Source organism: Phalacrocorax aristotelis, chromosome 6 (assembly GCF_949628215.1).
Source record: "Phalacrocorax aristotelis chromosome 6, bGulAri2.1, whole genome shotgun sequence".
Classification (NCBI taxonomy): domain Eukaryota; kingdom Metazoa; phylum Chordata; class Aves; order Suliformes; family Phalacrocoracidae; genus Phalacrocorax; species Phalacrocorax aristotelis.
This window is the reverse complement of record NC_134281.1, coordinates 42,191,358-42,208,522: the sequence shown is the minus strand read 5'-3', so window position 1 is coordinate 42,208,522 and position 17,165 is coordinate 42,191,358. Positions and strand designations below refer to the sequence as shown.

At 42.0% G+C, this 17,165-nt stretch overlaps 1 protein-coding gene across 8 annotated transcripts in view; it reads right to left on the bottom strand.

The window, feature by feature from the left end:
* The window catches only part of DOCK7 (dedicator of cytokinesis 7), a 107,897-nt gene that overhangs the window by 17,519 nt on the left and 73,213 nt on the right, over window positions 1-17,165 (bottom strand). For all 8 annotated transcript variants that reach the window (XM_075097378.1, XM_075097379.1, XM_075097380.1 and 5 more), the window contains 13 exons: window positions 17,041-17,154; window positions 15,848-16,018; window positions 14,924-15,063; window positions 10,556-10,725; window positions 9,597-9,751; window positions 8,531-8,713; window positions 7,913-8,048; window positions 6,475-6,571; window positions 4,022-4,118; window positions 3,013-3,147; window positions 2,167-2,319; window positions 842-1,000; window positions 478-578 (listed from right to left, as the gene is read on the bottom strand). In XM_075097378.1, coding sequence (XP_074953479.1) covers window positions 478-578; window positions 842-1,000; window positions 2,167-2,319; window positions 3,013-3,147; window positions 4,022-4,118; window positions 6,475-6,571; window positions 7,913-8,048; window positions 8,531-8,713; window positions 9,597-9,751; window positions 10,556-10,725; window positions 14,924-15,063; window positions 15,848-16,018; window positions 17,041-17,154 — 1,811 coding nt within the window. The remainder of the gene's footprint in view (window positions 1-477; window positions 579-841; window positions 1,001-2,166; window positions 2,320-3,012; window positions 3,148-4,021; window positions 4,119-6,474; window positions 6,572-7,912; window positions 8,049-8,530; window positions 8,714-9,596; window positions 9,752-10,555; window positions 10,726-14,923; window positions 15,064-15,847; window positions 16,019-17,040; window positions 17,155-17,165) is intronic.

Below are 17,165 nucleotides of genomic sequence, written 5' to 3'. Positions count from 1 at the left end.
TTAAGTCTTCCCTGATGCAAGCAGGGAGTTGTCTTCATGCAGGTGAAGGATGAGATTGTCAGAGACTGCTGGGGAACAGAACTACTTTTATCCAAGATAAGCTACATAAATGCCAAACAAAACCTAACAACACCACATTCAAACACAACAGACAGGTACATATTGGTCCATGAACGCTAAGACCTGGAACTGCTCCAAAAACAAGCTCTATAAGGGCTCAAATGTGCAACATCTGAGTCCAAAACCAAACACCAAATAGCTGTGTTGGTTTCAGGTGAAATGTGAAACATGGCAAGCAGTATAAAACAGTTTTAAGTTTAAAGTAATTGCTAATAAAAAACAAGTAATCGAAGTTCACAGCAATACAACACCTCACAGTCTAAATACAGGAAGTGGAGTAGGTACAAAGCTTTGTTCAAACACCATGTGGAGCACTGACATCTACTGTCCCTACACTGTAATGGTTATAAACTCTACCTGTACATCAGGTCAATCAGCATTTCTGGATCTTCCTGGTGCTCCTTCATTTTAACTGTGTCAGAGAGGATCATATGGAGGTTGAACACTAGATCCTGGACCTGTAAAAAAATATAGTGCTGTAATTAACTGGCAATGTGATTTGAGCTACATACTGCTGTTTGGACCACAGTCGCTCTGAACCTTTGTATGTTTGCACCTTGGTGTCAGAATTAATCAAAAACCGAAGTTTTATGTAAATAGGTGATTAAAAAAAAGTATGTAACTCCTTCAGGGAATATATGCAAATTCCACCTATAGTTGGAGGTTTAAAAACAACCTGTTAGTGAACTACGTATTACTTCTCTGGTGGTATTTCTTCTACCTGATCAGGAAATGTTGTCTCCCTAAGTTCCAGATCCTCTTCAGCATACGTCAAAATAGTCTTCAGGGAACGTCGCAAAAATTCCTCATTGAAGTTCTGCGATGTCCCCACCAGGGATGAGAGAGACATGGTCACCTGCATTTTCACTCTGGCAAAGTTCTGCAACAGGGAAATTGTTATTTTATTTCAACAGCCTGGAGATACTGCAGCAGTCTGCCGCAACATCAGCGCTCTTGTCATTGCACCCTCCTCCTGACAGACACCTGATACACAAAAGAAAACACACATTTTGTGAAAAGGACTGTCACAGAGCAGTGGTTACAATAAACCTCTGGTGCTGCTGACTTCATAATCTGATGACTGCACTATTTAGTCCCAGGTGAAAATTATCCTGCAAAAGTTTTCGTTTTCTCTCCTTCTCCCTGCTCTCCTCTCAAGCACCCTGAACAGGATGATGCTTTATTCTAGACACTCGCTTTTGGTTTGGTCCAGCCTAAAGACTGGAGTCACTGTTAACTCACTGCTATCAGCCCACTAACACTCCCTGGGCCCAGAAACAGTGGGTCCCTCTAGTTCTGCTACTTAGCTGGACTGTGACCAAAGCAGTGTAAACAAAGACATCTGGGGGAGCACTTTGTGATACATAGCTACATGGGGGCCTACAAAATATCAGCTGGAAGAGTTAAGGCTGGGAATTCTCCTCACAATTTAAAGTGCACATGGGTGCATCAAGCTGAGATGTAATTAGAGGTAAGATCTGAATGGAAACAAAATCCCAGCATTGCTAACTCACTTGGACTAACATAGCCCTTTCAGAAAGGAAACACATATACTTTTCTGTGCCACAGAAAAGGCTGTGTGGCTGTTTCTGCTCTCACCTAGAGGTGCATGAAGGCAAGGCAGAGGGGAGTTCCTCCAAACAGCCCCTCAAGCACAAACTGTCCAATCTGAAGAGTATGCAAACATTCCAAACTGACAGGTTCCGAACCTCTTGCGGTGGATGTTCCACGAAGGGCGCTGCATCTCTCTGTAAACTGACAGGAAAGGCAGCTTGCCTACAAAGAGATTCTGGACATACAGCTCGGACTCTGACACTGAAGACTGACACTCCTGCTATGCACTGACCAGCAGTGTGAGGTACTGCAAGATCAGGAGTTAGGCAAAGTCACATCACTGGTGCACACCTCTATTCCCTTTGCACATCATGCTTGTTTCAATGGTAAGTCCTCTGGCAGCCTTTCTTTCACAGGAATACACAGAGCTCCATCCAACAGTCCCCACTCATTTACATGTAATAACCTAATGAAGTGCAGCATGATACTCACATTCCCAATCTCAAAGTTTTGCCTCATCAGAAGGTAAAGAGAGGCACTTGCATGCGACCGTATCGTGCTGATACTGCTGCTACAGTGTCTCAGGAGCCTCAGGCACAGATCTGCACACTGCTCAGTCTCTTCCTCAAAGAGCAGCTCAGGGAACTGAAAAAACAGCACACGAGAAAATTAGTGCTTGGATGGACAGAAACAAGCACTTGGACAAAAAGGCCAGGGCAATCCTCAGCAGTGAGCATACACTGGCGTTAGAAGAAGTCCAATCCCATCTGTTTTGAAAGGAACGATGCCAATTTTAATCACTTCACTTTTACAGTAAGGCAAAAGCAGACTAATTGGCAGCACTGGAAGGCAACACATTTTACCTACCCCCACAACTTGTTCCTACATCTACACCTTAGACTGTTCTATATCAGTGCCAAAAACTCAGGCTTAAAACTTTGAGCTATTCAGAAACTGGGAAATTGTTTAAATTATGGGCCCAGTAAAATAAATCCAGTTTAAGTGAGATTCATATAGCTTAAATTCCACCTGTGCTTTGTGCTCCCTACTGTCTAGGTGCCTCTGCCTGCTTACCACTGGCCAGCAGGAACCCACATCACACTTGGGCTGTGTGAACTGTACCTTTGCATACAGCCATCAAACCCAAAATGCATGAATACAGATACTGATCATAAGAACTAGTCAGGATTTATCAACCCCCAGACCATACTTTCTGAAAATCAATACTGCACGAAATAATAAATGCTTGGTGAAGTGACTGCAATGCAAAGGAAGAAAACAGCCCCATCCTCCATCAGTGCTGCTCAGGATATATTATAGCATCTGCAAAGAATTCACCTTTGAAACCAAAGCCCTCTGTGTGGCGAAGCAGTGTTGGAGATAAAGTGCACTTTGGTTGCAGGCCATGCTGTGCAGAAGCACTTTCAGTACCCCGCCGAGGATACTCTCTTTGGACTCCGTCACAGAAACAGTCTGCAGTCAAAAGTAAACCAAGAGTTGCATAAGCAAAAATGAACATCCCACGTGTATGTGTGGCAGGGAGAATAACTGCTGAAAAGCCCTTTGGCATGGAGAAACTACCCTGCATAACAGTCACATTTCTGAATCAACCCTGAGGTAATGAAAACCTGACCCATGTGCTAAAGCCAGTGGAGTGATGGTGCTTTCCACCTGATAAGGCTCTGACCTTTTGGGACCATGTTCTACTGGAGGGAAAGCCTGTAGCTGGGCTCTAGATGGATTATTCAGATGCAAGGTGCAACCCTTGGGACTCTTGGCTCTCCCTGCAGCTCAGAGGCAGAGCTGGTAAGCCTACTATTGCCTACTTCCAGCCTGTGCCCATGTTTCATTTGTACAGAAAGCAGGAGACAAAACTGCCATGTGTCCATGCTCACCTGTGGTGAGTGAGGAAACAGCTGGCTGTGCACACAGACCAAAGAGCATGGAAACTTCCCTGCATTGTGCAAATTAAGTATGGATACAGGAAGCCAACCTGGAACCCGATGACTTGAGGCAGATTTGGGAAGGAACTAGAGGAATCGATTAGAATAGGGCAGACTTCGGAAATTCTTATAGTTCATTATTGAGTTTTATCAACAACCAGGTCTTATCCTACAATAATGAAAAGCTTTCAAGAAGTCTGAAGGAAGGTATTGACATTTTAAACCAGATTGTTATAGGCTGAAGATTAGGAGAGGCATTACCACCCTATCTACTCTAGCAGAGGAGTTGAACAGTTTTGTCAGCATTCAGGCAGTTAAGAGCAGCAGGAAGATTTTTTTAACGTACTGCTGCCTGGCCAAGTAATCGTAATGCTATTACATCTCTATTTTCTTATCATCCTTACCTGCACAACTATCTCTAGTGTATCCAAAATAATCAGATTCGCTTCTGTTGCAAGATTTCCATCAATAAGTGCCTCATGTTCTATCTCTGCCCTTGATCTAATCAGAGAAAAGAAAGCAATAAAATTATTTTCTGTTTAAGAAGTAGACCTACATATTTTCCAGTCAAAAATATTTTCACATTAGCAGAAAAACCCCAGTCACAATGCATGTATTTATTACTGGACAACACTACAAGGATATTCAATGCATCCATTAAGAGGACAGGAAGAAAGACTTGGTTTTTTTTTTTTTTACACATACAAACTTACACAGGATTTACATTAATCATGCTCAGGAGAGATCACACTACTTTCTGACATTTCATTACTCTCCCAGGAACACAACAACAGTTTAGAATCAAAGTCCAACTCAAAACTGGTTCAGTAGCATCGTTAGGCATGCAACAGCACAACCAGGAACAGAACATATGGTTTTATGTTATAGGCTATGGACACAAGGTGGTGCTACACGAGCTACTGTATTTGTACTGTTCGTCCTGGCAGCTAGACTAGTTGTAGCATGGAGTGCATACTGTGAGGGTGCAATTTTTGTCCATTTAAGCTACATGATATTACAGTTCTTGAAGAATATCTTCCTCTCCAAGAAAAACTACACAATTTTGCTGTTATATGACAGGCACTCACTTTCCTGCAAAGTTCATCCATTTACTCACACCAGTGGCCCCAGGAATTCAGCAGCAACCACCTAATTTCAGTGGCACAAACTGCATTTGGCAAAGATCCAATAGTATCTTTAAAGACCCCAACTGTGGCTTGCGCTACCACAGGTACCTTCTCCAACAGATTCATGCCAGGCCAAATCTCAGAGGCAGCGTGACCCTTGGGAACTGACAAAATCAAAGCAAAATACATACCAAGGGGGAGAGCAGGTGACTTGGCTCTGGGACCAGTATTGCAGCAACACTCCCCTACCACACTCTGCTTCCTCTGGGAGCTGGGTCATACACTCTTTTTCTACTTTTCAGGCTCAAGAATAAGAAGGCTTGGGGCCTGGCCCTGTATAATACCATCTGCACAAAATAATGCCACCTGCAATTAGCTGTGCACAATTCTCAGCATGAAAAGTCTTGCTTATTATGTTTCAAAGGGCCAGACTACCTACACATGCAGGACATGCTTGTAGTGCCAGAAGTAGAGTGTAATGGACCCAGACCACAGTGAGCAGTATAGGTTAAAAAACACATTTGTGGAGTTATCTAAGCAGACTATTTTGTGGGGTGAGATACCATCATTTGACCATCAAGGTATTCCACAGCAGTTTAACACGTACATGAGGTCCTCCTGGGAAGAGGAGAGGGCTCATACCCAGTGCCAGCAGTGAACTGACGAGTTCTTCAGGCCAAATTTTAATGAGGTGTAACTTTGTTCACAGCTCTGGAGTTGTGCCAAGGTGAAATTTATACCTACATCACTTCATTAGCAGGTTGAAACACAATGGTTATTTGGCTTTCCCAATGCCTCAACAGGAGTGGAGTCTTATACAAAAAGCCACTACTTGACAATTAGAAGCTGTGAAGATGGCCTTTCAACTCCAGGAAGCGTCAATATCTTCAAGGGTAAAATTTGGCCTGCTCTCCATCCAGGCTCTGAGGACCCCACTCCCCAGTTTCTTCAGAGCTTCACTTGGGCTAAGATTGCTCTCCTAGGATTAAGAACAATTCTTTTGCTGGGAGGATGGAGACTGCAGGTTGCAAATTGAGGAAACAGAAAACACGCACAGCAAAGCTTAAAGACAACTCCTGAGCCCTCTGGATTAAACCACACCAAGAGAGGGAATTTTAAAGGAAATGGGTGTAATAAGCAAAAAGAGCTCATTCCAATCAGTTGCACACACACACTGAAAACTTCTGCCAAGCATCACAAACAATGCTGTGATGACTGAGTCTGCAGATGTACAAAATGTCAATTTATAAGAACTGCACACCAATGCTACAGTACCTGGCTGGTTTGTGGCTTCTAAAAGCACAGCACATGTGGAAAAACAAAGTGATGGATTAGGACAGGAAAGGAAAGCGAGCTTTGACAACTCCAGAATGCTCTTATGGAATAAAGGAAATATGACATGAGATATATATGCTATCTGTGAATACTGTTAATGGATCTTATCTTTAAATTACAGCTTACTGCAGGGTTTTAAGAAGGTAATGAATTATCAGTCTGTTTAAATCTCATTTTAAAATCTAAGAAAGCAAGGGACAGTGGAAAAGCAGAGTTAGATAGGGCAGTGTTGGACTAAAAGCTATTTGCACACTGCCAGCCCTGTTCCAGCTGAGGGCCCAAACCTGCTCGCATGAGAGCTAACTGGACTGCTGGAATTGACCTACAGCGAGAGAATCCCTGTGTTCTCAAAGGCACTGTAACATTGTTAATGTAGAAGGATAAGATAGAATTACTTGTCAAGCTTTTCTGTGTTTTGACGCCAGTGAGTCATATCCTTTCTCCATCTCAAATTCTCTTGACTTCCAAATGCGCTCCCAGAAGGACTTCTTTCTGCAGGATATTAAAACAATAGCAGTCACCTAGTGCTAATTTTTTTTGCATAGGTAACAACTCTAGATCTGTTCACAAGTGACAGGTGACAGCAAACTATGACTTCTTAGAGCCCAAGGCTGTGGCACTCACCCAAGATGTTTACATGACCCCTAATTCTGTCAATGCTGAGTGGCATGAGAGGCAACATCACTTGCAATGGTTTTCTATGCTGAGCAATGAGCAACGCAGACCACTTTGTGCGCTTCCACACACCAGCTCACTATAGAGCTAATGGAGAGAGGCAACCGAGATGCTCAAATCAGGGAGGTAGCTACCAGGGCTGCTAAGAGAAGCACCTTCCTTGGACTACATAAGGAGCCTATGTGTGGCAATGCTCAGCAGTCTGATATTGCTGTCCTCAACTAGCACCGAGTAATGTTCTCAGGATGGTGCCAAGTCCCCCTTTCCCACCTCACAGTCTTTTATGTCTTTATTCTCACTGCTGGGAGGGCAGGGGAACTTCAAGTAATAAAGACAATCAAGCCAGATTAAGAAAAAAAACCACCAAAGGTCCCCATCTCTCTGAAATGATTAATTATGTATTTATTTTTATTTATTATATATCATTAATTATTATAATACATTTATATAATTATAATCAATATAATATAATTTATAAATACTAAATATTAAATAAATTTATATTCTTTAATATATTCTTTATTTATATTATATAATTATTTATATTTTTATTATATTATATTTATTAAATTAAGTATTTATTCAACTTAGCCCACAATAACTGGCTCACATGTACCAGGATGCCTGTGGTAGAGTAGGAAACAAAACTGCAGTTCTGATTCTTGTCCTAACCTCTGGGCTGTCCTTCTACCCAAACAACATAAACAGTAAAAAATCATCAGACGGTGCTTGTTACCCAAACTACTGGCTATTTCAAGCCTCATTAAGTTAGCGGAAACATCCAGGCATTTTCAGAGCTATCAATGCAAGATCAGGCAGTTTGTTTTCCACTCTGATCTTTGTATGGGACATACTAGAAGGTGGACCAATGGATGCTACTCTGGAAGAAGTTCAAGCAAGAACATTCCATAAATGAGACATGATCACATGTACACAAAAGCAATCAAGTAACAGATAAACTGCCTGTAGATGGAACTTAGGAAAAGTTAGAGATTTTGCACACCCAGTGAAGCATGCTGCAAACTGCAAAAAGCTTTTTCTATGGGCCTCTTTGTCTGAAGATCTTGATGGGTAGTATCCCACACCACAGATGGCTGCTGGGGACGGCAGTAGCAGTTTTTGGAAAAAAAGGACAGCACAGAAGATATCTTTACTTACCTAGCTGTCCTCTGCTTCTTCGGACCATTTCCTGCCTTGCCCCTATACTTCCCAAAATAGCTTCTTCAAGTTTGGCTCTCATGTCTTTTGACTTCTTGAATGTCAGACTGTTCATTCTTTCAAATACTTTCTTGCCCTGCAAGTTTGAAATGAGACCATGAGGGGAAGATTCTTGCAATCTGGTATATTTTCTAAGCATTAACAACTCGAAATATCTTTCCTGTCTAAAGAAATACAGCAAGAAAGAAATACCGGTTTAGTTGCTAGCTATGTATTTTACCCAGACACCAGCACCACTACAGAAAACCCTTCTTGTTGATAGTAAGCAAAATGGCCAAGAGATATCTCCTGTCCCTGCAGCAATTCCCAGATGAATGGCAAGCAGCACAAACTATGTGAGAAGTGAAGCAAGCCACAGACACTTGCATGGCTGAAAAGTAAACATGGAAAAAGGCTAGAGGCTGCACAGAGAAGTGCTTAGCCTTGGGATTTTGAATGCAGGAACTACTTAGGAGAGAGCAGGAAATGCCTTTCTGGAGTCATATAAAGGATGGGAATGTAAAGTTCCATAGCAAGCCCTAGAAGGAACTTCAGGAGGTTTAAACAATATAGCAGTACCTTGTATTCAAAGCAGGATACGCAAAGATAAAGCAAATCCAGCAGGCGATTGAGCTGTAACACTGACAGGTCTGTGAACCATTTCTGCAAGACACTTTCATCTGCGTTCTTGAGCACCCACAAGAGACAGATCAGAAGGCTGCGGCTGGATTCTGTTGAGAAGGTGGAGTGCTGCCTGCCACTCTAAAATAGACAGGTCAAGACATTTGCCACACTGTATTTCACATCCAAACACTTCAGTCATCACTGAAAGGATCTGCACCAACTACCACCTCAGCCTAAATAATTACCAAATAGGAACTGAAGGTGAATAGACTTTTTTCACTAACAAGCAGGAGATACACATTTGTCTTTCTCAACCCAACGGCTCAGCGGAGCCCACAGACAGTCAAGCCACAAAGCGAGGCAGCAATTTGAACCAAAAGAATCACATTATATGAATGAGTTTCTGTTCAGGCATCAACTACCCACTTCCCTCAAGATGCATTTAATAACCTTCAGCAGCTTAACAGATAAGCAGAGGGGCTCCATTCATTAACTCATGTATGTATCAGTGTTTCACTTTGAGTGCAGGTAAAATCCAGCAGAATGGGGTCCTCATGCAGGAGTAAAAGGAGGAGGGAGAAATGGAAGGGCCTGCCTGCTACTGGAATCAGGATTCCCTCCCTGTGCAGAGAACAGGGGAAATGGCCCACATATGTCTTCAGCTAGGTGGGATTTAGATGTGGTAGGAATTTTTACTTAGGGCTTAGAGCTCATAATGACCATTGCACTTCACAGAGCTTTTATCAGATTGTTTCAGAAAAACAGAATCCTTCCATTTTCTGATGTTTGTTGATTTTTGTGCCTACTTGGCATTTTATTATACCCTGAGACAGGCACAACAACATGCAAATGTGATTTGTTCCCCCTTGTCTTTCACCCTCTGCTTCCCTGTGTAATACCCAGCTGCAAACTGATATGAGTCCCTACCACTCACTGATCAGCCCCACAGGACTTGCACGTGTAAATATTTGCTTGTTGACACAGATTGAGGGTCAAGGAATAGGGAGAGATGGCTTTGTACCGATGAGGTGAGTAGAAAACTGCTGGGCCGGGTGAGCTGAGGGACTGATGTTCCTGCAATGGCCATGGCAACTGTCTGGCTTATCATGCTTCCTCCCTCACTTTCATAATCATCAACAGCGACGCAGCTTGGCCTCCCTCGCTGATTGTGACTCTCTGCCGAGAAACACATGCATCTCATTAATTCCCAAATTCGAAGTTTCTTTCCCAGCCTCCCTCCACAGTGCTGATTTCATTGAACTGTCTGAGAATGCAAACTGAAAATCATCACATTCATGGGGTCCTGCAAGTAAACAGGACTATTATTTGAGGTCATGCAAAGCAAAGCAAACAATTTTCAAATGCAACCTACACAACCTCAGTATCTAGAACCCTTCTGAAAACAGACCACATCCCTTTGAACACTTCACTCCAAATTCTTACTTATAGTTTTACTGTGTCATTAAAACTCAAAGTATGTAGAAGACAACTCCAAATTCCAAACTATTCCAGATTGGACTCCTTGCCTTAATCTGAAATAATCCACCTCTGCTGCTCTTCAGGACACTGTGCAAAGCACATCTGAAATGAACTGACAGAGCACATACTAAAAGGAACAAAAGGAACTCTGCTTATCCTTTGGAATTGTTGTGAGAATTGTACAGTACATGGGGCTTTTTAAGCAGACCAGAGACGCAGGGGTAGGCTGGCTATGCATATACAGTCACCAGCCAGATGTACACTAAAATGCATCACTAGTTTTTTCACTTCAAGCAAACAAGTAGGCAAATGCAGCTTTTGAGTATTAACAGTCATTGAGGATATATTTTGCAAGTGTAGCTTAGGAAATAGATGTGAAAACATGTCAAAGTTATAACTGAGAAATAGAAACAATCTCATCCAACAGTAAAGAGTTTTGTTGTTTAATTCAACACTCAAATCTTGTGAGCAGATCAACTCGAAGCACAGAATATAACATACCTGTAAAGTCATAAAGCTGAGGCACGGTTTCCATGATCACGCCAATCAGAGGTAGATACAGCATTGCCACCCGGGCCTTTACCTGTGGGTCAGCGTACCGCGGATCTGAGTCATGACTGGACAGTAAATTGTGTACCATATTGATGACCTTCTTATGCAATCCAAATAAACTGTTAAAAGAGAGTTGGGTCATGCAGATTAGTTCATATCTTCAAAGCAAACTATACTTTGTAACTAAGTGGCTTAAAAAAAACCCCTGGTTTTTATTTTTAACTTCACATAAACTGCCATTACACATATTTTTTAATCTCCCGAGGATTTTAAAAATGGCAGGCTTTTCATTATGCCATACAAAATGTACCAAAATATCTTGTGGAGGTGCACACCCAATATAATGTGAACACTCTCATATTTTCCATACAAGAACAAAGCCCCAGCTACTGCTATGCTAAAGTATCAAGTTGACTAAAGACCAAGTATCAAGTTGACTAAAATTAGGAGAATTTGGAGAATATGGAAAACAGGGAGAGAAACTTGAGAGGACAGTGAGTTTAGTAAAATTATTTGTTGTGTTCTTTTTTGTTTCCATTTAATGACATTTACAGAGAGAAAAGTCGTCCTAAGACAGATCATTGCTTTTATCAAATGATCAGGAAGTTTCTGCTTCAGTTCCCCAACCCCCCATGCAATTACTCAAGCAAAACAGTAGACTACAGAGCCATAATTCTGAATAAAAACTGTCAAAGAAATGGAGGGGTAGAAGGGAAAACAGCAAAAAATGTCCTTCCTCATTACTAAGATGCAAACAATGGCAGGGCCCAAGCACCATCCCCTTTTGCAGGGCACCCTGCGTAAGCCTACTCGGTGCTCGTGCCTTGAAAACACAAACTCCCCTGAATCTCTCAAGAACTCGCTCTGCTCCTTTCAATTCCCTCAGCCACCACACAGAGGCAAAACTCTCTCAGAGCAAATAGCAGGTATCTTGATAGCTATTTGCTTCTGCAGGCAAACCAGGCCAAGAAGACAACTTTACCCCATGCATGAAGCAGCCAAGGAAGCTCATACATAATGCATTAGCAAAACATAAGCTTCAATGTTCAGACCTGAGGTATTAAAACAAGTGCTGAATTTCAGATAGTATCCACTTTACCTGAAAAGCAGAGTTGAATTCTGGTTAAAAAAGACAAGAAGCTTTTTTAAGCCACTAGATTGTTGAGGGTTTAAAATTATTTAAAGGACACCAGTACAGGTTAGGAGGACATTCGCTAATTGTAGCTACACTTCTTTCCTGTATTTTTTAATCAAGCCATAATGAGGTCCTACAATTGCTTGTTTGTGTAATTAGCGAGATCCTTAACAACTTGGAAGGAAAGCTGATTTAAGTGACTGGTTCCTTCAGATTTAGCTTAAAGAAAAGTCTTTGTATTATTTTGAAGGAGTGGCACCCGAGTTGCGTTTCTAACAGTTCAAGGGAAGCTATACTACAGGCCATAGAATTGCACATAGGGAAAACACATCCAAACAAAGCAGCATAATTCAAGCCTAGGGCTACATGGATTTCTTTTTCACTTTTCCAGAACAGAGCAGGTACTGTGCTGGATCAATCCACAGCGAAGAGGAGGAAATACGGCCCACTAATTCTCCAGCTGCTAATGCAATGAAGAATTGATCTTTCCGCCCTCCAACTGTCCCCTCTGTTATCTCAGCCCTGGTCTGAATTTGTGTCAACACTGCACACTTCTGGAAAACTGAATACTGAGGGCCAAATTCTGATTGTCTCACTTCTATCCTGTAACATCAGTCAATATGGGCAACATGGGCACTATGAAATGAGCAACAATAATTATTCTGAGTTAATAACCAAAGCACTACAGCATTGCTTGCAGAGACAATCTGTTCAGGGTCTAGTTGCTTGGACTCACTCTCTGTTCTCCACTTCTGCAAACGTCACATTCAGTTGGCTTACTTCATCCACATGTTGTCTTGTCTTTTAGACTGCAAGTGCTCAAGGAGGACTGTAATGTACTGTGTTACTGTACAGCACCTAGCACAGAGGGATCTGTCTAAGGCACCACCTTCAGGCACCAGGGTACTGTAGTCTTTTCTGTCCGACTCAATCCAAAGAGCTCTTATAAAATGGGTGAGCTAAAATTCAACCTATTTTGCTAATGGAGCAAAAAGAGCAAGGACAGAATACATTTATGACTCTATATCACCTATCAAGACCTAAGGCAAAGTTCTAACACAATAAGCAAGTAGATGGACATCCCTCTCCACCCCTGCTGCAGGATACTGCAAGTGGGAGCCAAACATTTTAATGGCAGGCATGTCTGAACCCTTTACTAATGACCTGCTGATGATACTGTATGACTGTTAAAAGCCTTCAAGGGCAAGGGAAGAGCAGATCTGAACAGACAGGTTTACTTTAATGGTGGATCTACCAGGGCAAATGCAGAAGACTGAAGCCTGAGAACAGCTAACAAATTGCAAGCTACAAGTTGTTCTGGAAAACAATAAAGCAAATGCATTACTGGTATACAACTCCACCAAAATTCAGGAGCTTTGATCAAAAAGCATCTCCAGAGCTGACCTGGTATCAGTGGGCTTTTTCTGTCTAGACATGGTTTGAGAGAGGAGCTGTCTCCCCAGTGGACACCAGCAACATCATGCTGAATTGTCCTTTGTGCAGCTGGGCAGAGATTACCATGCTGGCCCAAGCTTAAGTGCTGAGAATAAGCAACATGAGATAGCTCAAGAGGCAGGTAGGTGAGAACAGAAAGTTTGTGAAGAACAAGGGCAAATATGGTCAGAGACAGGACCTGATTTCTAACCAGTGAGCAGGATGTTCCTATGCTACAAAAAGGATTTCTGCAGACACTGTATATGGGTAAAGATTTGCTGCTTTTTCCATTTCAGGCCAAACAAATGGGACTGCAGTGTCTTATGTACATATACAAGAAAATATTCTAATTTATGGCATCACTTTCTTCTCCAACAGGAAACAGAATGAATGTTCAACTCCTAAGACCTCTTGGTAAAGGGGCAGAATTAACTATGAATCATCAGCATTTGTTGACTCGGCTGATATTTCTGAGTCCACCTTGAGAAAAATGCCTGCGAGAGAACTTAGGACTGTGGAAGCAATCAATAATTTTCATTGAAACCCATTTTAAAGAGGGAAGTCAGAATACAGCCCTAAATAACACAAGTAACAGACTCAATGTCAGGGCTACAGCTTACACTCCTACTTCAGAAAATTATTTGCTGCACAAGCCAGGCAAGTTACCAACAAACTCTGCATGCTTGACTGTTTATTTATCTAACCTGCAGGGGCCTCATCAATGCATCATTTATGTTTAAAAAAAGCTGGGAGGACCACAGGCAAAATATCTTTTAACATTTAAAACCACCAGCAACAGAGAATTCCTAAATGTTGAAAATTATTTTCTTGTTACAATTGAGAAAAGCGATTTTCCTCTTAGAGCTCCAGTAGTGCCCCTGTGGCAGCTGGCGGCTCCGGCAGGAATCTTTTTCCTTTCTTCTCAGCTGGAAAAATGTGACTGAAATCATGTTTACAGAGTCAGGGCTGAGAAAGTAAGAAATACGAAGGGCAGGGAGAAAGAAGAGGGTTCTTAAAAAAACTCTTTTCTTAACTCTTCGGCTCACAAATTTACATCAATTCTGGCCATGCCAGAATTTGTTTTGCATCCACCATTTGCTTGGAATTACAGAAAACTCTTGTGTGCTGGTTTTGGCTGGGATAGAGTGAATTTTCTAAACAGAAGCTAGTATGGGGCTATGTTTTGGATCTGTGCTGAGAATAATGTTGATAACACAGGGATATTTTTGTTACTGCTGAGCAGGGCTTGCACAGAGTCAAGGCCTTTTCTACCTCTCACCCCAGCCCACCAGCGAGCAGGCTGGGGGTGCAGAAGAAGCTGGGAGGAGACACAGCTGGGACAGCTGATCCCAACTGACCCAAGGGATATTCCATACCGTAAGACATCATGTTCACCATATAAAGCTGGGGGAAAAAGAAGGAAGGGGAGGATTTTCAGAGTGATGGTGTTTTGTCTTCCCAAGTAACCATTACACGTGATGGAGCCCTGCTTTCCTGGAGATGGCTGAACACCTGCCTGCCCATGGGAAGTAGTGAATGAATTCCTTGTTTTGCTTCGCTTGTGGGCACAGCTTTTGCTTTACCTCTTAAACTGTCTTCATCTCAACCCACGAGTTTTCTCACTTTCACCCTTCCAATACTCTCCCCGAACTCACCAAGCAGGGAGTGAGTGAGTGGTTGTGTGATGCTTAGTTGCCAGCTGGGGTTAAACCACGACAACTTAGGAAAAAAAGAATTTAAAGATTTACCCTTCTGCATCAGGATCTAAAATGACAGCCAGTTCTGTTAACACAAGCCCAGCCAAGTAATGCTGTTGACGGAAAGGCACAGACAATTCAAACATATTTGCAATCTTCTGGTCTTGGACATTTGTGGAGAACCCAGAACTCTGTGAAAGAAATCAAGTTTCAGAAGTTGCATAATGAGGCCCCTTGGAACACAGAGTCAAAGCTTAGGAAATACACTAGAAGGAGTCTTCAGAATTAAAGACAGTCTCACATAAACCACCTTTTCCCTTTTTTGTTTGGATCTAGGCATATCTACTTACATTACATGCAAGCTCACGAATTCTTCTATTAATTCTGTTTGTTGTTATTGCCTCCCCAGCTCCAGGACAGGCCTTAGGGAAGTCAAGCCAAATAACCTTTAAAAGTGGATTAGTTAAACTTTTAACTCAGGTATGGATGGTCTTATTCAGGCTTAAGATGGCTTTAATTTGATTTAGTTTATGTAATTTTACAACTAATCAATCCACTTGAACGACACACTTGCTAATTCAAATTACTTTTTCTCATCAGGCTCGGGCTAAGCTACAGCATGCTAGAAAGACCCTTATTTTGTAAGAAAAGGGTAACATTGGACAAAGCATTTTCTTTAATGGCTCATTTATGTTCAACGTTTGTCCAAGATAGGAGCGGAGGACTAGGTGCCTAAGGGCAGAAATATGTGTGGTCACTATGAGGATAGGGATATGGACATCCTTTTTTCAATAATAAGAGATCAAAAGAAGTCAAAACCTATGTGGCAGGAAAAACTAATTTCTAAATAAACACTTCCAAAAAATGCTAGCAAGCAGAGACTGAAAATACAGGTGATACAACTGCCTCATATGATTTAAGCCTCAAAACAAAGCTCAGCTTGCACTTCCACAAAGGGTCCTCGTCACAGTGTACCTGAGAAGTTGCTGAGGACACAGATGGTGATGGAGATGCAGGCGGTGTGAGCAAGCTGCAGGGTAAATTCAAGGTGACATAGTGTTCATGGCTGCAAATGATGCGAAGGAAGTCCAGCCTCAAAGATACCAGGTTACTTGGGTTTGTTAAGGAATACAGCTTTGAAGACACCTGGCAAGTTTAGCCCATACAATTGCAGTTAGCACCAAAAGAGAGTATAAATGCAGCACCAGCCCCCCTGCCCCAGAACTGCTTCCCGAAAACACTCCCAATGCAAGGACTGAAGAGCTTGATATTAAGTGGTCACATCCACATCACTTCTTTGTGCTACAGATTAAACTTCTGATATGCAGGTTGCCATACACATCCTAGCCAAGGGCACATAATCAATACAACATGTATACATACCAGCCATATTTACATAAGCAAATGAACAACTATGTGCTTCACATATGATAGCCACAGTGTATTGATTTCAGTAGGGAGTTGTGAGAAGCAGGACCACACAGTGCGAGGCATTAACAGGTCAAAGATGCAGGTTGGCTAATATACAGTAGACAAAGCTCAAATGTCGTTCATGTTCTTGCCCCATATATAAAATGTATTAGACTCTGCAGCAAAAACAAGCCTAAGCCTAAGCTCCTGATAGCTCGTCATCTCCTTTGTACACAATGTCAGCACGGATGTTTGTAGTCAAACAAAAACTTTATGGTTTGAGGTGATTTCCCTGCCACAACACTGTAAATAAGCTTCCCAATGCATAACACAGGACCCCTCCTTATGGGGGAGGAGACCTTGCATCCTCAGAAGGATGAAAGGGGAGCTTGGTGATCAATATCATACAGGGTCAACGTGCCCTTGAGAGACCCACTGACAAACCATAATAGTCTGAGCTCCCTCACAAAACCTCCTACTGATTTTTGGTTCAATAACTCTGAACGTGGTGAGCAGAGGGAATAATTCTTCTTTCCTGCTGCATGTCCATTCACTCAAGGGAATTACTCCCAATTCACATTTAAGACTGTAATCAGAAGGCTATAAACTCTAAATCACCACTGAGAATGACTCGCTTTCTCTAAGACGACCTGAATAGCAGAATTCTGTGTTTATACTTTTCTGTCTGTCTAAAGAAAATAAGAGTAATAGGCCTTGCTATAGTTCACAGTTAAGTCATAATATTTATCTGCATTCACCTGTTTGTAGCAGGTTTTAATAAGAGCAAAAACAAATCCTCTGTCCATGATAGACAACAGGTCATTGAGGAAAAATGCGAGACTGGTGTTGAGCCTTTCAACCATTTCTGTATCCTAGAGAGAAG